The following is a 20,479-nucleotide window of genomic DNA, read 5'->3' on the forward strand; positions in this document are numbered from 1 at the left end:
TCGCTCCTTTGGATATCTTTGACATTATTCTTGGGCAGGAATTCTTCCAGCGCTGCCACACGATGATCGACCCCTACCTCCAACGACTCCTTGTCATGGAGCGGGAAGGGTCGTGCATGGTACCTCTAGTCAAGGTACCGAAAAAGGAAGGACATGCCCTCTTATCGGCCATGCAGATTGTGAAGGGCCTGAAGAAAGGAGACCCGACGTTCCTAGCTACCATTGCAAGTTTGGGAGAAGACAATGGTGCTAAGGGGACCTTGCCACCGATTATAGAGAAGGTCCTTGAAGAGAACAAGGACGTGATGCCAGACGAGCTGCCGAAGACTCTACCTCCAAGGCGTGAGGTAGACCACAAGATAGAGCTGGAGGTGGGAGCCAAACCGCCCGCACATGCACCTTACCGCATGGCTCCACCTGAGTTAGAGGAGCTACGGAAGCAGCTGAGGGAGCTCCTCGAGGCCGGTCACATCCGTCCATCCAAGGCACCTTATGGCACACCGGTACTGTTCCAGAAGAAGAAGGATGGATCCTTACGTTTATGCATCGACTATCGGGCGCTCAACAAGGTAACTATTAAAAATAAATACCCTATCCCGCTTATTGCAGATTTGTTCGATAGACTTGGGCAGGCCAAGTATTTCACCAAGGTGGATCTCAGAAAAGGCTACTACCAAGTGCGCATCGCGGAAGGGGATGAACCAAAGACGGCGTGCGTGACCAGATACGGAGCGTTCGAGTGGTTGGTGATGCCTTTTGGCTTAACCAACGCACCCGCCACTTTCTGCACGTTGATGAACAAGATCTTCCATCCCTACTTGGATCAGTTCGTAGTGGTCTACTTGGACGACATTGTCATCTACAGTAACACCTTGGAGGAGCACGTGGAGCATCTAAGGAAGGTCTTCCAAGTCTTACGGGAGAACCAGCTATACATCAAGCGGGAAAAGTGCGAGTTTGCCCAAAATGAAGTGCATTTCCTGGGCCATATCATCAGCCAGGGCAAACTACGGATGGACGAGGCCAAGATACGGGCAATCCAAGAATGGGAGGTGCCGACTAAAGTGACCGAGCTACGTTCGTTCCTTGGACTTGCCAACTACTACCGCAGGTTCATAAAAGGTTACTCCGCAAAAGCCGCTCCACTAACCGAATTGTTGAAGAAAAATAAGCCGTGGGTTTGGAGCACGGAGTGCCAGCAAGCCTTCGAAGGTCTCAAGAACGCAGTGACAGAAGAACCGGTCTTGACGCTGCCCGACTTTTCAAAGACCTTCGAGGTACACACGGATGCTTCGGACTTTGCTATTGGGGGAGTCCTGATGCAGGATCGGCACCCAATAGCATTTGAGAGCCGCAAATTGAACGAGACCGAACGGCGCTATACAGTGCAAGAATACACAGTCCAGGAGAAAGAGATGACAGCCATTGTGCATTGCCTGCGCACGTGGAGACACTACCTACTAGGCTCCAAGTTCATAGTCAAGACAGACAACGTGGCCACCAGCTATTTTCAGTCACAGAAAAAGATCACCCCGAAACAAGCCAGGTGGCAGGACTTTCTAGCCGAGTTTGACTACACCTTGGAGTACAAGCCAGGAAAAGGCAATGTCGTGGCCGACGCGCTAAGTAGGAAGGCCGAACTTGCTGCCATCACAACGGTCCATTGTGATATTCAAGATGCAATCAGGTATGACATGCAACATGATCCCGAGGCCAAGAAGCTGATGGAGTTAGTTGCCCAAGGCAAGACAAGGCGTTTTTGGGTGGAAGATGGCCTTTTACTCACGTCTGATCGAGGCTATCTATTTCTGGCCACGTATGCGGGACGACATAGAGTGCTACGTGCAGACTTGTCTTGTGTGCCAACAAGACAAGGTGGAGCAAAGGCACCCGGGAGGACTACTGGAGCCACTACCCGTAGCAGAACGCCCATGGGAAAGCGTGACCATGGACTTCATCACTTCCCTACCTAAGTCCGACGGGTATGGGACTATCATGGTCGTGGTGGACAGGTTTTCAAAGTATGCTACCTTCATACCCGCCACAGCCGGATGCACCGCGAAGGAGGCCGCTCGGTTGTTCTTCAGGAACGTAGTGAAGTATTGGGGGCTGCCAAGACACATCATTAGCGACCGAGACCCCCGCTTTACTGGAAACTTTTGGAGGGAGCTGTTCGAGATACTTGGCACAAAACTACATTTCTCCACGAGTTTCCACCCGCAGACAGACGGCCAGACCGAACGCGTCAACGCCCTATTGGAGTGCTACCTGAGGCACTATGTCAGTGCGCACCAAAAGGATTGGGCAAGACTCCTAGATATGGCGCAGTTTTCATATAACTTACAAAGGAGCGAGTCCACCGGGCGCACTCCGTTTGAGTTAGCGACAGGCCAACAACCCCAAACTCCGCATTCTTTACCGGCTGCTTTCGAAGGGAAGAGTTTGGGAGCTTACCATTTGGCCAAAGGATGGGAAGAACAGCTTGACACTGCCAAGTCCTACTTGGACAAGGCAGCAAGCAAGATGAAGAAGTTTGCCGACCGTAAGAGGCGTCCCACAGACTATAGAGAAGGCGACATGGTCTTGGTGAAGTTCAATCCGAGGCAATTCAAGGCACTAAGGAGCGTTCATCAAAACTTAGTGCGAAAATATGAGGGTCCATTCCGAATCATTGCCAAGGTGGGCAAGATCTCATACAAGGTGGAGTTGCCTCCACATTTCAAAATCCATCCGGTGTTTCACGCAAGCGTCCTCAAGCCCTACTATGAGGACAAGGAAGACACTAGCCGGAACCAACCCCGAAGGGCCCCCATTACTGTCACTGCCTCGCACGACCGGGAGATTGAGGCAATAATAGACTATCAAGCCAAGCGGAAACGAGGTCAACAAGCCAGCGCCATGTTCCTTGTGCATTGGAAGGGACAATCACCGGAGGAGGCCACATGGGAGAAATATGAAGACTTGTGGCAGTTCAAAGACCAAATCCGGGAATTTTTGCAACAATGCGCCGCGGTCGTCGCATCATCAGGTGGGGGAGCGTGTGACGTCCCGCCATCAACATAGGCAAATTTTACAGCAAAGAAGGCATAGAGGTTTCTAGAATAGGCTAGATAACCTTAGATACTTCAAGAAAACTTTAGAAAAGTGTAGAATTCTCTAGATAGGGGCCAAAGTGTAGATAACTTAGGGACTTCCCATGTAAATATTAATTACACTTTAGCCTTGGAGAGTAGTATAAATAGAGGTGCCACCATTTGCAAAGGCACCAAGCAAGTTGTAGCAATCTTCCAAAGCCTAATACAAAGCCTTCTTCAAAAAGCTCTCTCTTTGTTCTTTCCAAAACTTTCCTTAAACATTCTCTTAGCAAACCAAGTCCTAAAGGCTTCCTTGAGTTTACAAGAAGCTTGAAAGATTAGTGAGTAAACCGTCAAGGGCTGCACGGATCTTTAGCCAACACTCTAAGTCCGTGACACTTGGCTATGGAAGTTCTGAATGGTTGCTATCACATCCGTCTTCACCACCTCCCAACACTGTATGAAAAATGCCATAGTGAAACCATCTGGGCCAAGAGCCTTATCTCCTGCACAAGCAAACACACATTCTTTGATCTCTTGTTCTCCAAACTGACTTTGCAACATTACATTATCTTCTTCATTCAAAGTAGCTTGATCTGTGGGGCTGAACTGAGGTCTCCAGTGTTCATTCTCTTTGTAGAGGTTTTGGTAGAAATCTATGATCTCCTCCCTGATCATTGCTGGTTCTGATACATTAGCTCCATTGATCAAAAGACTATCAATGCTGTTGTATCTCTTGTGGCAGTTTTGATCAAAAGACTATCAATGCTGTTGTATCTCTTGTGGCAGTTTTGATCAAAAGACTATCAATGCTGTTGTATCTCTTGTGGCAGTTTTGATCAAAAGACTATCAATGCTGTTGTATCTCTTGTGGCAGTTTTGATCAAAAGACTATCAATGCTGTTGTATCTCTTGTGGCAGTTTTGATCAAAAGACTATCAATGCTGTTGTATCTCTTGTGGCAGTTTTGATCAAAAGACTATCAATGCTGTTGTATCTCTTGTGGCAGTTTTGATCAAAAGACTATCAATGCTGTTGTATCTCTTGTGGCAGTTTTGATCAAAAGACTATCAATGCTGTTGTATCTCTTGTGGCAGTTTTGATCAAAAGACTATCAATGCTGTTGTATCTCTTGTGGCAGTTTTGATCAAAAGACTATCAATGCTGTTGTATCTCTTGTGGCAGTTTTGATCAAAAGACTATCAATGCTGTTGTATCTCTTGTGGCAGTTTTGATCAAAAGACTATCAATGCTGTTGTATCTCTTGTGGCAGTTTTGATCAAAAGACTATCAATGCTGTTGTATCTCTTGTGGCAGTTTGCTGTTCTGTGGAAGAATTTTGTATTTTTATCCCCCTCTTTCAGCCATATAGCCCTGGATCTTTGGGGGATTTGGAGACAATGTTCTTGATTTGGGTATTATCAAAATCATTTTTTTGAAAGAAATCGACTACAAATTCTGGGTTTTTTGAGGGTTTCAAGCGGATTAATTTTGGGTTTTTTGAGGGCTTCAAGTATTAAAGATATTAGATGTGGTGCTCTGTCAAACCTCAACCATTAGGTTATACATGAGAATTTATCCAAAACAAATCCTAATGCCATCTCATTGTATTATTCTAGCATTCCCGATGCAAATCCAGATTTAGTCAGAACCAACGTAGGTACCGCACACGAGGTGTGAAGCCAAAAAGGAACTTAAAGAATCTGTGTCCCTCTATTACCTAGCTGTTACTAAGTCTTGTAAGGCAAAAGAATTGTGCAACTCCATCTTCAACTAAGAGTAATGCAGACTCAGTTGCTACAATAAACCTCTTTACATGCTGCAACTAGTTAGTTGTTGAATCTGCAGTCTAGGTAGAGTCCATAAACAAGCACTCTGCCCAGAAGAAAAGTTTAGAAAAAACGGAGAGCAAACAATAACCAGAAGATTCAATGAGTCATATACAGCGAAAACAAGATTGTTCAATTCATGCTTAGCCCAAAACTCAAAAGGATCAAACACATAAAAGCAGGATGGACAGAGAAAATGAAATTTACCACACTGCAGGGGAACTAATAGTTGTGACTTCAATAGAAAACAGGAAAGACCTGAAGAAACAAAATTCATTTGACTGAAAGATCATGAGTACGAACCATAAAGATGAAAATCGCACCTCATTTGACTGATCATCATGACTCTAACGGCTCACACATGTCACATATGACTCATATAGATTAGGTATCTCATCCTTGTAAGGAAGCACGAATTCTGAACGAAACATAGGTTCAGATATATACATAGTTCGAGAAAAAGATACTTTCTGATTCAGCTTCTTCTCCTCTAAAACTTTCAGTACTTGATTTCTAGGAATCACTCTCTTGTCCAGGCTAAGCATTAGAAGCGCAGGATTACTAATCAAGTATTCTGGTTTGCATCCGAGTACCCTAGTGAAAACGTCCAAAGCTCGCAGAATTCTAGCTTCTGACATAGCCAAACAAAGAGGTTGCTTTCTGAACACAGTCAATATATCCTGATCACACCATCCACAACTCCTGAAAACTCCCATTTTGTTTTCCACTGTTGACTTACCTAGTGCGATAACTGCAAGCCTCCGAACATGAACATTCCAGATGTGGGAGAAATCTGTAAATCCTTTTCAGCTTTGTGCAATATCTCCTCTAGCCACTCGAATTTTTGCAGAAGTATACGTGGTTTCTGAAGTATAAGTTTCTCGATTTGGGCATTTGAAAAACCAAAATTTTGCAACAACAATATTTTGGGTTCAAATCTTTTTGGACCATTCACAGCAAGTAAATAAGGTGACCTCTTTATAAGTTTAACCAAACTTTCCTCATTACTAACTAGTTTCCTTAGAAAATCCAAATTAGACCTCAAATGAGAACCTACTGCATTATACAAAGCTTTTCCGTCTGCTAGGAAGAGATCAACTAGGTCAGATCCAGATACCCTCATTTCTCGCAGACACTGAAACTTGGGTTTAAGGGTTCTGTTTATATCAGAAAAAAACAGTCTCGGTGTAATAGAAACTAATTTCTTGATCTCTGTCCGTTCTAAACCCATCTCTTGGAAGAATTTGATTACCAAATCAGGATTCTTAGGTGCTTTCACGCTGTTCAACTTGGCAGCTGCAGCATTTGCTTCATATCTGGAGAATCCCCGTGATTTGATGAAGTAGTACGACAAGAGAGGGTTCTGAGAGTGAACAGTCGCACTTGTTGAATAGCAAAACTGAGACCATGATCCACTAATGAAAAAAACTGCCAAATGCCAATGTACCAAAACTTAAAACATTTAAGAAGCACAGTTTCATTAGACAACATTGCACAAACATTGATAAATGACAATGACAATAATATAATATAAACAAGCTGTTTTAGACCATGAAACAAGGGATAATGTATTCGAACATCACTTTTTACTTGGAGAGAACCAGCATGTATCTCCTTGAACCATATTTATGTGAGATCAAACTTCACAACAAGAAAGGTTTCATGAGCAATAAATGATACAGAATTTATACCAATCAAAAAATAATAATATATATAGTTTTTTTGTTTTTTTTTTTATGACAAGGGAAACCCGCAGCCGCTACCCTTTGGGTGCGCGCAGGTAAAACCCCCGCTCTTATGCAATAGCTCGCAAACCATTGGAAAAAAATTCTGAACACAAAATTGATGAAACATTTAAAATGTAGACGTGCAATACACATTGTTAAAAATGTAAAAATTGCATTACAAAGTGATGAAGCATAAGGCATACATGGCAGTTCAAGAACATTGATGGCTTACTCACAGAAATTAACTTGTGCAAGCTTTTGAGAGTCAATTACACTGAACTCCTCTCTAGAGCGAAAATATTCTAGGGACCTCCCTTTAAAGAATTACAAGAACCCCCACATGAATTACAGTGTTGAACAACAAAGTATCGTATTACTTGCAAAAATTTAAACTCCCTTTCTTTTACTTTTAAACTTTTCTGTTTACTGAAATAAGAAGCATTTAAGTCAACGTGTTACAAGGAGTATTTAAATAACAGGCAAATATTACTAAAAACAAATCATTTAAAGTTGTGAAATTACAATGAGTGTATTAAATATTATTCCACAACAGAGAACTCAAAGTGAATTTCGGATAATTTGACTTTCTATTCTCTTATATATTTTTCTTTTACATTTGTAGTCTGTCTAAGAATTTCTAGTGCTATTCTTCTTTTATAAAAAAGTAATATTGGAACTATATATTCTAAGACATGAACAGTAAATGTTAAAATAGTTCTTGGTAATAACAAAAGCAATAGAAGACACAAAACAAAAGAGAAAACAAAAAAGGGGACAATAGAAGGCACTGGCAGGCTCACTATCCATGGAGTTCAAATGGTGCACAACTTGCCCCTGTGAGTTTCTCGGTTATGGAAAAAATAAAGTTTAAAATTCTCATGCTTTCAACAGTGTTACTCATCAATTTATTTTTGGTAAGGTTTCTACTAATATATTTAATTAGAGGACTTTTTCTAATCCAGAGGAAAGTAGTATACCTAACCCAACATAGTTTGCTTTGAATGGTTTACTTTAAGTCTGGCAGACACAAATTGTCAACAAGAAGCTGAAGATAAAGTATGAAATTCATTCTATGCATCATTTGGAAAGTGGCTTGAAAGGAATAGAAGATATATTCTAGGGGAAAAAAGCTTATATTTTTTGTCAAATATATATGCATCAGAATTTATTTTGTTGGTACAAAATGATTTTCGACTAACTGGACAGAGTTTATGGACTTGTTAGACTCCTTTATTATGAAGATTTACACAAGTCCCACTTTCTGTACTCTTTACGTACCTCCTTGGCACCCTGATATTTATAAAATTACCATACCATTTTTCTAAAAACAATGTAATAGCAAAGGCCAAGTTGTGATAGCATTTAAACAAATTATACACCACTTAAACGTCTAAATGTAGAATTAGCCAAATGAAGCTGAATATTCCAAAATATTACAACAGTTTAGACGAAGCAATAAAGGGTCCTAGGTTCCACAACAAAGACTCCAGCTTTAGAACAGTTGCTCACATGTTAATTTGATAATGACCAAGCGGTGAACCAGGAAGGTTATGTTCTAACATCATAATGAATGAAAAGGCGAATTCTACAGAGAAGCAACAATGAGGTGAACCACACTATGTGAAGGAAGTCACAAACAAAACATTTAATCACTCTTTTCTTGAATTATACATACATATAGTACAGAAAGGCAGAGTACATCCTGTATAAATCTGATTCTGTCAACCATATGACTTCTTTTCGTGTTCACCTCCTTTACACTCAATATTTTCAGCACTCTTTTGACTCAAATTTATAGTGAGTTTGATTCTCTTGGTATCATAGGATGAAAACATTTCAAGACTTCTTTTCCTTAAAAACTGAGAATTCCCTAACGTCAATAGACACATAGTTCCTAATAACATTTCAAATTTCTTCACTGCAGGGTGGTTAGAGAATTTTGGAACTTGTTTACTAGCTTCAGGGGCATAAGTTGGACCATGCCTGAAAGGGCAAGCCATGCAATAGAAAGCTGGAATAATGAAGGTAGTGGTAGTACAGACAAAAACAGATGGAGAATTGTCCCAGTGATTTGGTGGACCATATGGAAGGAGAGAAATTTGAGATGTTATGAGAGCATTAGTAGTCCTTCACATAGATTAAAATGAACTGCATTATCACTTCTTGCTATTGGTGCAGTTCTGAGTATGTAGATGATCCTATAGCTATTACAGATATTCTAGGTTCTTTGTAAGATGAAGTAGGATCTAGTTTAGATTTGTTGAGTATACTCAACTGTATGTAGCTTCATGATGTAAATTTGGGATCCCAGCACTAACTGAAGATTTATACACAAAACTATGCTTTGTTAATGACATTCTTCTTGCTTCATCAAAAAAAAAAAGATTTATACACAAAACTGCTACCTTTGTCAAAAAAAACATAGACACATAGTTCCAAACTCCGTGGAAAATAGGCCCATCCCTCTACCCAACTCAACTAAAATACCAGACTTTGACCACTGCCAAAGCACAGGGGCACATTCATTTCACTCTAGCTTTAACCACATTTTCTATCACCACTAAATACTTGTCAAAGAAAATCTAATTTAGGCATCACATTAGAATCTAAAGATTACACCCTTCACATGTCAAATCTTGATTTCAGGGTTACTGTACTGAGAATAGCAGCAAAATTTACATATAAATGAATTTATTTAAGAAAATTGTCGCATCACACTTCACATGGAAAAAACATTCCACCTTGACAAAAATTAAATAAATTATTAGTATTAGTTAAAGTTAAAGATTAAAGTATTATTATTCCCCCCAAAAATTATAAAATAAAATGTAAAATAGTGGAAAGAGAATGAAATGAAAAAAAGAATTAAACAAAGAAGAAAAGAGTGAGAGTAAAGAGCATATTGGTGGCATAGCTTCACCATAGTAACTCAATGAAGAATAAGAGGCAAAACAAGAGAGGGAGAACAGGGAGAAGAAGAGGAACATTCATGTCCACAACACACTCCAGTCACCTTGATCTGAATTCTAGTATGTTATCCACAAAATCTCCTTTTTGTTTTTGATAAATACTATGTAAATTTCTTTTATGGTTTCCTTAACTTTTCTTTTTCACTTTGACTATTTTGCTGTTTGTTCTGATCTTTCGCTATATACTATCTACTTAAATATTTAATGAATTGTATATTTTTGGCAGACATGTTTTTCCAGTTTAGTGTTAGATTGTATTCAAAATGATAATGATTCTCTCTGATTCTGGTCAATTCTACTTCATAAGTAAAGGTTCATCAATTGCGGGGTTGACTTAAATAACAGAAAGAAAGAAAGACCTACAAATTTACATTCACAAAAGTGGTAAATTACATTATTTAACATATTATGATTATTTAATGGTTTCTGAAAAGTTAAACTCCAAAGATGCAAAATAGAGGACATTGAACATGCACTATTCATCTCAAATAAGGGGTATGTACCATGAATGGTACTGAATGCTAAGCACCAAATCAGCTCACATACTAGAATTTAGTCTTTTACTTGGCACAAGATAAACATTATTTTCCTACAATCTGTAGTTGCCCCTAATACGAGTAAGATGGTCCTTTGTTCACTTTACCAATAATATAAGCTAGTGAGAGGTGAATGCTAAGGAGTAGAACAGTTCATAAAGAAGACAATTCCTAACAAAGACAAAGAATTTTAAATTTTAACAGTACAACAATAGCAAGTAAAACAGTTAGACATATTGCCACCGGAAAAGACAGGTGAATCAAGAATAGTGGACATCAAGAGCAAACATGGACATTATAATCCTTAATCATTGAATGGGTTAGTAACAGAGACATCCAAGTATGACACAACTAGAAAGGCCATTACCTGGATGCTTGCAGCCTGCTCCTTTTCGTTTCACTCAAAGTTAACACATTTAGAACTGGTACTCATCTTAACTTAAGCAGGAGATTGTGCTTTAAAGAGACTTCAAGCTTTAGACTTCCTTTTGTCAACGCTACCAGATGGAACGACCCAGGATATCTCACCTAATCAGGATATATCTCTCTTTTCAGATCTTGCCAGACTTCAAGGCCTTTAGGATGAGGATTTACATAAGTCTTCATGAATAATTTCTCTGAGGAAGCTATGATAGTGCTCAAAGACAATGTTGGGTCCACTTTTCCTTGATCTTTGAGCCAATTATACATTGAAAGCCTAATTGTGGTTCTTGGAATTGTGTAGTTTAGGTAGGATGGAAACGAAACTAAAGTAGACAGTGGAAGACCCAAATTATTCAATAGAAAATCAATCTTTGCCTCAAGTACCTCTTTCCTTTGATTGAGTATTTGTCGGATATATTTTCAGCACTGAAGCAACATGCTTTCGATCCAAACCAGCATTTACCAACAATCAAACCTCTCTTGGAGCTCCACCCCTTTCCCTCGAAATAATTTGAGAGCTTTCTCCATTCCACTCGAGTTCTCAGCAAAACCCAAATCCAAAAGGAACTTAGTTTTCATCATTTTGGATCTTAGCTCCTCCTCAGCTATTGGTAACCGTTCAACTTTGGCTCCACGAACCAAATTCCTCAAAAATTCTGGATTCTCCTTGATCACACTACAAAGCCGCTTCTTCCCTGTATTCAGGGTAGTTAACAAGCTTGTAGCTTTCTTCAAAACACACGAGCCTAGCAATGTAGGGTATGAATGAATAATAGTTCCAATCTCTAAGACAGGCATCTCAATTTCAATCAAGAACAGGTAGCATTGCCTCATATTGAAAACAAATGTGGTTATTGGAATTTGTGGCAAGTGTAGAAATACATCAAGTAATTTGGGTATCTGAATACCAAATTTCAACCAGAATCCAATTAGCGAAAATGTAGTACGACCGGAACAATCAAACAGAAGACCAGGAACTTGACAAATTAATTTTCCTAATTGTTGATCAGTCAAGCCCAACCCGTTCAAGAAGCATATGAGCTCGAATAAGTGGCTCCAATCAATAGAATCTCCATTCAATTGCTCCTCAATCCAACTATATTCAACTCCTGTTTTCTTTAATTCCTCAACAACTTGAAAAAATTCCTTGTGTACATTCCCAATCAAAAGATAAGGACTTGCACTAACAAGCTTAACAACAATAGACTGATCTATCCCAACCCCGTGAAAAGAAGCAAGCTTCAAGTCCAAAACTCCAGAATCATATCTAAAAATTTCTGGAGCTTCAGCAAAAATCCTTCCTATCTTATTTCTTGAAATACCATAATTACACAAGATGTGATAGTTATCAAGCAACCTATGATCATCATTCAAAAACATGAGATCTCTAGGAAGAAATGGCAAGTACTGACAAGGTTTCAGACCAATGCTCTCAAAGAATGGTTCAAATTCATTGATTGGATGATATCGCAAGAATCGAGTTAAAGAACGTCTAATATCATTTTCATTATCAATTCTTTGTAATAAGTTGGAAAGAAAAAAAGGTGAGTTTTTACTCATATGTTCAGCATCCATAAACTGCAAACTTCTAGTGGAATGCAAGTAGTCTAGCAAAACAGCTTGTGCTTCTTTCTTCACTGCACGAGGTATATGACATTCTTCTTCTTCTTCTTGTTTCAATTTAGGTTTTTTAGCAGATGCATAAAACCTAACCTTTTGGAAGGACCCAAAAATGGGTTTAGAATTGTTAAAAACATAACCCCATTTGAGAATGAATGGAGCTGTCAGCTTCTGCAAATGCTTCATCATCAATGGATACAGAAGGAGAAATCTCTCTATGATTTCAAGAAATTACTGGTTTGAGTTGCCAAAGTTCGCACAAAAGGGTTTTGCTGTTGTGCTGCTTTTAATTAGGGAGTCGGGGAAATGGTAGCCCTGTCAATAATCATAAGGTTTTTTTTTTCGATCACAGGATAATGATAAAGGTTTATTTTTAACTAGATGTTTTGGGTTCGAGGTCGGGGTACGTAGAAAATTTTATTGATAGTTGACACCAAGTGGAAAATAAATTTTTATTGCAATTTAAAATCACAAAAAAAATATACGTCTTTATAGTTAAACAAATTATTATATACTTTGATAATATATTTCATGAATATATATTATTTTGTCGTCTTCAAACTGGTATCAGTTCAAATTATTTCATGAATAAAATTATTTTATTTTGTGTTGTTTATGCTTTTTGTGAAAATAATAGAAGTTTTATCAGTAAGTTTGAAACTGAAAACTACTATGGTCAACATTTTCTCCTCTTTAAATAGGGAAATTTAAATGATTGTTATTGCATTTGCCTTCTCTCTCCACATGCTACCATTAAAGTTTGAAAAAATTAGAAAAATTCCACTTTTTAGTTTACTTATTATCATTATTCCCTGTAAATTTTATAAATCTCCAAAATCCTTTACTTTCGCGCATCAGATTAGTGTATCGGCGCTTATATTACTGTATATCGCGCATCAGATTAATGTATCAACGCTTATATTATTGTATCTCGTGCATCAGATTAATATATCAGCGCTTATATTATTATATCTCGCGCATGTATCAACGCTTATATTATTGTATCTCGCACATCAGATTAATGTATCAGCGCTTATATTATTGTATCCGTTTGAGGGATTTCTGTAATTATAAACATTTAAGAAATAAATTGTAATTTTACCTTAAAAGTATGTGATTTCTGTAATTTGACCTTAAAGTTTTCAAAGACAATTGAGGAGAAATTTTGGGCCGGGCTTTCACTTATAAAAGTTACAAGTAATAATGTGATGGGGTTCAAATTTGGTTTGATTGCAATTCCTTTTTCTTTTTTTTCCCTTTTCACTCTGGTTTTCATTTTTTTGAAATGGCACATGAAAAATACATCACATTGAAGAAAAGTACAATGCCAAAGATATTGAAAACATGAAATCTCAAATGTAAAAATACATATAAACAACAATAAATCAATCATTAGATTCTAAAGTTTACTAGTGTTTACCTTTATAACGATAAAACTGAATTTATAAATGCGATTTAAAAAATATATGGATTGAATTACCTAAATATGTGGTTTGTATATTATAAATTGCATAATAATCAATACTTATGAACAACGGAAAAAAATTACAAATATGAAATTGACATGAAATAATAAGTTACGTAAATAGAATGAGCCTGAATTCCAGTGCTAGAAGTTGTAGTGTCACCGAGCAAATTTGACGGTATTGGTAATTAACAAATCAACAAATAATAGAGCTTATGAGTTGAAGACAACAATGTATTGCTAATGAGTGAATGCGTCTCGAATTAGAATACGATCAGATGGTTTACAATGAGTAGATAGAATACTATTTTATAGCTTAACTTTGGGGAGTAATTTTTGTTGTTCTCGTCCTCATAAGTCCACTAACTCACATTTACTTCAGTTATGTAATGATTGGTGGAGATCTCGAATTTCTCCGTAACAGTTAGACCACCAACTTATCTCAAGCTTGTCATATTTGGTCATAGTCTGGTGTTTGATCTTGTTTTTTCGGGGTTAGACGGAATTCGTCGATATGACACTAATCATGACTGTCTTGACTTTGGATTTTTCAAGGTCAAGTTTACCCTTAATACTTACGTTATGAAAATATCATTTGATGTTATCCCAACTGAGTTACTTTTAACTTATTCTTCATGTCACGTGTTACTTCTTGATTTTCTAAGCTCAAGTCTAACTTTTACCCTGTCTCCCTACTTTTTGGGTAGTAAGACCATCTCCAACTCACTTCTATTTTACTCTTCATTCACTATATTTGGTAAAATAGAGAATTGAGACTCCAACCTCTCTCTAAAAAGCTCTCTATTCTCTATTTATAGAGAGGTGAATAATAGTTCTCCAAATTTTGGAGAATTACTATTCACCTCTCTATTTTCACTTTTTTTCATTTATTTTTAATATTATTTTCTACTATTTTGTAACTAACATATTATTTTTTCATATAAGGCTATTAATTAAATTTCTAATATTCGTATTTTTTTAAAATATAATATAACATTTTAAAAAATATATTATTTAGTATATACTACTTTCATCCCGAATTAACAATAATTTAAATATATTTTTTTTCAATTTTCGTCACTTTAAGAGATAATTTGATAATATTATTGATTTTCACCACAAAATTTAAATGATAAAATAAAAAATTTAATTTAAAAATACAATACATGACATAATAATTTAAATACAAGATAACAATACAACACATAATATAATTATTTTTAAAATCACAACAATAATTTAGTAATCCGGTAGGTCGTTTTCAGATTTAACAATATTCAGAAGAAAGATAGTGTATGATCTAGAGAATTGTTGTGTTTGTGATTGCGGTTGTGCTTGTTGATTTCTTTTTTCAATTTTTCGTAGTTGTTCTTTAAAATTTAGAATAAATATAATTTTATACTAAATAAAGAATTTTTAAAAATAAATTTTTTATATAACATGAAAATTATATAGGGTGATTATTTTTAAAAAAGAAAGAACGTGTTTATATTATGAAATAAAAAAATGAAATAGAAATGCAAATAATAATATACTATTGAGGAGAGAGAAAAAGATTTTTTTTTAGAGAATTGAGTTGGAGCTGGTTGTCTGAAAAAATAGAGAACTTTATATTTGGAGAGTAAAATAGAGTGTAGGATTGGAGATGCCCTTAGATATTTGAAACAATTGTTGACAAAAAAATAGATAAAAAGCAAAATTGAGTAACTTTAATGACCAAATTACTCCAAGTTAAAATGATCTTTCGACATTCTAACTCCCATATTTGGTAAATGAGATTTGACGTTAACAAAGAAGACGTTTGGTCACAAATAATGTATTGCATTTTCCAATAAAACAAAAACTAATTACTACTACACCGGACGTAGTTTTAGGCTTATTAGTGCATGTCATAGCATTATTCGTACCTTTGTAGTTCTTGTTGTATGTGGTGTATTGTGTTTTTAATTACGACACTATTTTGTTGTTATTGTTTGCTTCTCTCTTTTAGATGGTACCTTTTCTTATTAACAGTTATGATTTCTTCATTCTTTTTTTTTTTTACTGGGGTTCGATGCACTTGAGCTGATGGTTTTTTGGAACAACCTTTATACCTGTTCGAGGTACGGAGGTAGTGATAAAATTTGCGTACACTCTGGCCCTCCCCAAACCCCACTAAGTGGGATTTCACTAGGTATGTTATTTTTGTATGTTCAATTTATGTGGCATAATTAAATTTTAATTTACGAGCCAACTTGCATGCATCTCGATGAGTAAAATACCAGTGTGTAGCATTGGCCAATTTTATCTTTCTGGATGCTATTTTCTTGTTACAGAATTGATCTACCTGCAGTCCAAGTGATAGTAAAACTGATTTGTTGAGAGCAGCAGCTTGTGGGGGAGTGAATAGGGCTGGATAAACAAGAAACTTATACAAGGTCTCCAATATGGTAAACAATTTATTTTCTCCATACAAAAGGAGATAATAATGCGAAAAGTATATTTTCAAGGAATCCATTCAAAGTGAAATAAGAAGAAACCTACTAGATTACTCAAACTACAACAGGTTAGAATGATTAACACAAGGAGTTTGGCTCTACTTCAGCCGCAACCATAGGTGTTGAACAAGAACAACAAGGTTGCATTTATTCCGAAGCTATAAGCTCAAATCGTTCCTATGCCAAAACCATAAGCAAGCGCATGAGGATACATGAGTTGTGCCTTCAATTGAGGAACATAAAATATCTGGCCAAACTGCATGTCTGGGCGATCAACATACTTGAGCAGTCACAATCAGTATTAAATTTGGTCCAGCGAGTTCCAAATTCGGTCCATCTCGGGACCTTCATCTCCAAAAAGGATCTTGGTCTTCACTTGGAACCTCCCATGGCTTTCAATATGATCCTTGGTGTGAATGTCCTAGCTGGATCCCTATAAGAGATTAACATGACTTAATGAACTTAGTTGATGCCTCCTAAACTAAATGGATAAGAAACGGGAAACACATTTTAGGATCAGAAGAGTGTTAATAGTTAATACTTTGTCCTGAGATAATGAAATAGGATAACATAAGCAAGAAACACATGTTTTATTTTCAAACTGAATGCTACTTAGTAGAAAACAAAAAGAAGCATAGGGAATTCTGCATCCCGAAGTCATTTGCATTTATCACGTAATAGAAGAACCTGCATTATTTTACGCACTGATTTTTATATCACAACTATGCATAGCACAACTGACATCCTTTTCTCACAATACTTCTTTCATGTAGCATGTTTCATCAGATGCGTTGTGAAAGTTAACGATACGCTGGATGTTTGGAGACAAGTCCTAGAATCTAAAGGCTTCATGTTTAGCAGGACTAAAACAAATTACTTGGAGTGCAAGTTTAGTGACATAGTGCATAAGGCGGAGGTGGAAGTGAAGATCAATGCACAAGTCATACCCAAGAGAGGAAATTTCAAGTAGCTTGGGTCAACAATCCAAGGAGACGGAGAGATTGACGAGATGTCGCACATATTGGAGCGGATGATAAGAAAATGCCGTCAAGGCTTAAAGATAAGTTCTACAAAGTGGTGGTTAGACCAACATTTTTGCATGGAGAAGAGTATTTGTCAGTCAAGAACACAAACGTTCAGTAGATGAAGGTAGCGGATATGAGAATGCTCAAATGGATGTGTGAACATACTAAGAGAGATATGATTAGAAACGATTTTATATGGGTCAAAGTCGGAATGGCCTTTGTGGTGGACAAAATGAGGAAGTGAAACTGAGATCGTACGGGCATGCGAAGAGGAGGGGCACGGATGTGCCAGTAAGGAGGTGTGAGAGATTGGATATAATAGGAGTTAGGATAGGTAGAGATAGGCCGAAAAAGAACCAGCGGAGGTGATTAGATAGAACATGACACAACTTTAGCTTACTGAGTACATGACTCTAGATAGGAAGGTCTGGAGGTCGAGGATTAGAGCAGAAGGCTAGTAAGTACCCGAGTGTTATCGCACTTTATGTGGGAATGCTAGGGGGCTATTTAGTAGTAGCATAGTATCTTGTTCTTCAATGTATATTACTATTTGTTATTTCATTTGCTTTGTTATCTCGCTATTTTATTGTCATATTTTCTTGATACCCTGCTTCAGGAACTTCTCTTTTGAGTCTAGCGGATACAACCTCTCTACCTCACAAAGGATAGGGCTAAGGTTTGCGTATATGCTACCCTCTCTAGACCCCAATTGTAGGATTACACTGAATTTGTTGTTGTTGTTGTAGCATCTTTCATCACAAATGAATCTTATGGGATTCCTTAGCATCTCTAGTTTTATCTGACCATGCCAGAAAGAATGGTGTAAAACAAGCTTAGCTTTTAACTACAACATGCCACAATTATCTATACAGAATCAACAATCAGCAATCCCAACCAAAATTAAAACTAAAAAAAAAAAAGATAAAAAGAAAAATCTTGTTTGAAGGTTATGGGTTAGGGATGTGAAACAACCTCTTGAAGAAATGTCAGATAAGGTTGCGGACAATAGACCCCTATGGTTTGGCCCTTCCCCCAACCCCACACATAGTAGCTATGTTGCGTGGACTCTTCAAAAATGCCAATGGGTGCGACGATTTCGCCAAAAGTAGTGTATTTTTGGAGAATCCGAGACAAGTGCGACATCAAAAGTGGAGAGTCCGCGCAACTAAGCATAGTAGGAGCTTAGTGCACCAAGCTGTCCTTTTTATGCTTCACATAATTTGAAAAGCAACAATACGATATCTCAACTACAAAAAGTAAAATGACATTCATACTATCATGCCTTTTCAAAAGCAACACAAGGATCTTCACTTCCTGGGTGAAATTTCCCGACTTTATTCATACTATCTGGCATTTTCAAAAGCAACACATCAAACTCATAAAAATATCTGTTATCTACTGAGTCTCAACCTATGCGTCATTGGTCCTTGGTGATTTTTCTCGAGTCTCGACTATAAATGAAAAAACAAAAAAACAGGAGGCTCTATAAAAGGAAGAGAAAGTCAAGATCCTTTTGAGTAAAGCAGTGCAGGCTTTTTGTCAATATGGGTAGAGTGGTAGCCTACCTTACTTACCAATGGCTTCAACAAAGAATACTTTTTCGTTTCGAATTGCACTATCAGATAATGGCAATACAGCAGCAAACCAAACAGTGACATAGTCCCTAATTTTAAAATGGAACCAAGAAAATAAAATTACAGCAATAACAAAAATGGAATAAGAATACTAGATAACAGCCGTAAAGAAATTGTTTACCTCAACAAGTGGAAACTGATAATATCTATTTCATCCGACACTTTTCATGTATGCTTCATATGCAATGGGTATTTTATCCTTGTGAGGCAGCAAAATTGCTTCCATAAACTTAGATGGCGTCATGCTAACAGCAGTGAATAACCCCACACCTTTTTTGAGATGTTTTTCATTTAAAATTTTCAGGATCCTATATCTTGGAATCACTCTCTTCTCTAAACTATGCGTTAACAGACGAGAATGAGATGCTAAATACTCTGACGTGCAGCCAACTTCATTCATGAGAAAAGTTAACTGTTTACAGATTTTTACCTCCGCGGAACTCAAACAAGAAGGATAATTTCTGGTCATGGTTCTTATATGTTCATCAGACCAACCAAAACTTTTATAAACATCAATTTTCTTTGCCAAAGTTGACTGGCGGAGTGTAACAATGGCAGCAATTCCATTGAAGAATGTACGTGATTCACGAGGGATTCCAAGGTCTTTCTCCACTCTATGAATAACATCCTTAAGACATCCAAGATTCCGCGTTATACGCTTTGGGTTCTGCAATATAAACTTCCTAATTTTCTCATCTGAAAGCCCAATATCATGTAACAACAACACATTAGGTGCTATTGTCTTGGTAACATGACATCTAAGTAACCAGGAACTCTTTTTTATAATCTTAACAACATTTTCATCACTACCCAATAAATTTCTAAGATAATCAAGGGAAGGTCTAATAAAAGTATCCAAACCTTTGCTGAAAAACAAATCATTCTCAATTATAAACTTATATAAGTCAGTCCCAGAAAGCCCAATTTCTTGTAAAATCTCGAGTTTTGGTTTAAGGGTTTTGTCTACATTAGAGAACAGTACTTTAGGGGATTTGGAGATAATGTTCTTGATTTGGTTATTATCAAAATCATTTTTTTGAAAGAAATCGACTACAAATTCTGGGTTTTTTGAGGGTTTCAAGCGGATTACCTTGCTGCTTGTTGTAACTGCTTCTTCTTTTGAAAACCCAAGAGAATCAACAAGAAGGTCCACCAAGTACTGAGTTGGTGCAGCACTGTTGGAGCAGTGAAGGACAAATCTGAAGTTGTCGATGGAGAAAAGGAGTGGATTCTTGACTCCATTTGCATGAATCCCACAACGAGTGATTCGAGTTAGCATAGTTAACAATGGAGACTGGAGAAATTGAACGGGCCAAGCAAACTTCAAATAAGTACTGCAGTACACTGTCTATTTGATTTCACCATCTATTTTTATTTGTGCCTAACATTTTCTCAATTTAAGTAAATTATTAATTTCATTCTTAAATTATTGATTGTCTTAAAAAAAATAATTCTATTTGACTAACTAAATTTAAATACAAACTAAATTCAAATACATTCTAATATGCCACCTAATATAGCAAGAAGTTTCAAACTCTGATAAGAGATGAGACTCTTAATAAAAAGCGGAAGTGTTGAAAACACTCCTAAATGTGGAGAGAATTTAGGGGGTGTTGCCACTCATGTTTCAAGATTGGGTGTAAATATTTAAGTTCAGTTAGTCAAATAAAAATACAGTCAATAGTTCGACAATAAAACTA

The 20,479-nt window shown here is 37.1% G+C and overlaps 3 protein-coding genes across 4 annotated transcripts in view; all 3 read right to left on the reverse strand.

The window, feature by feature from the left end:
* LOC102586511 (uncharacterized) overlaps window positions 1-12,485 on the reverse strand; it is a 20,137-nt gene extending 7,652 nt beyond the window's left edge. The window contains exons 1-2 of one of the 2 annotated variants that reach the window (XM_006353978.2): window positions 10,503-12,485; window positions 5,227-6,331 (exon numbers count right to left, since the gene is read on the reverse strand). In XM_006353978.2, the coding sequence (XP_006354040.2) occupies window positions 11,018-12,367 (1,350 nt within the window). In that variant the 5' untranslated portion in view covers window positions 12,368-12,485 and the 3' untranslated portion in view covers window positions 5,227-6,331; window positions 10,503-11,017. Of the gene's footprint in view, window positions 1-5,206; window positions 6,332-10,502 lie in introns of both variants that reach the window. The other variant, XM_015311614.1, reaches the window with a different exon arrangement.
* Window positions 5,643-6,527, reverse strand: LOC107061786 (uncharacterized). The gene is made up of 2 exons (XM_015311596.1): window positions 6,494-6,527; window positions 5,643-6,331 (listed from the first exon to the last, which is right to left on the reverse strand). The coding sequence occupies exons 1-2, from the start codon at window positions 6,525-6,527 to the stop codon at window positions 5,643-5,645; spliced, it is 723 nt and encodes a 240-aa protein (XP_015167082.1).
* A 3,546-nt stretch (window positions 12,486-16,031) lies between the features above and the next one.
* Window positions 16,032-20,130, reverse strand: LOC102586840 (uncharacterized). Its single transcript, XM_015311615.1, has 2 exons — window positions 18,901-20,130; window positions 16,032-16,553 (listed from the first exon to the last, which is right to left on the reverse strand). Exon 1 carries the CDS (start codon window positions 20,056-20,058, stop codon window positions 18,931-18,933), a length of 1,128 nt encoding a protein of 375 aa, XP_015167101.1. The 5' UTR covers window positions 20,059-20,130; the 3' UTR covers window positions 16,032-16,553; window positions 18,901-18,930.
* Window positions 20,131-20,479: the final 349 nt, after the last annotated feature.

The sequence above is a fragment of the Solanum tuberosum genome, unplaced genomic scaffold, assembly GCF_000226075.1.
Source record: "Solanum tuberosum cultivar DM 1-3 516 R44 unplaced genomic scaffold, SolTub_3.0 scf00164, whole genome shotgun sequence".
In the NCBI taxonomy this organism is placed as follows: domain Eukaryota; kingdom Viridiplantae; phylum Streptophyta; class Magnoliopsida; order Solanales; family Solanaceae; genus Solanum; species Solanum tuberosum.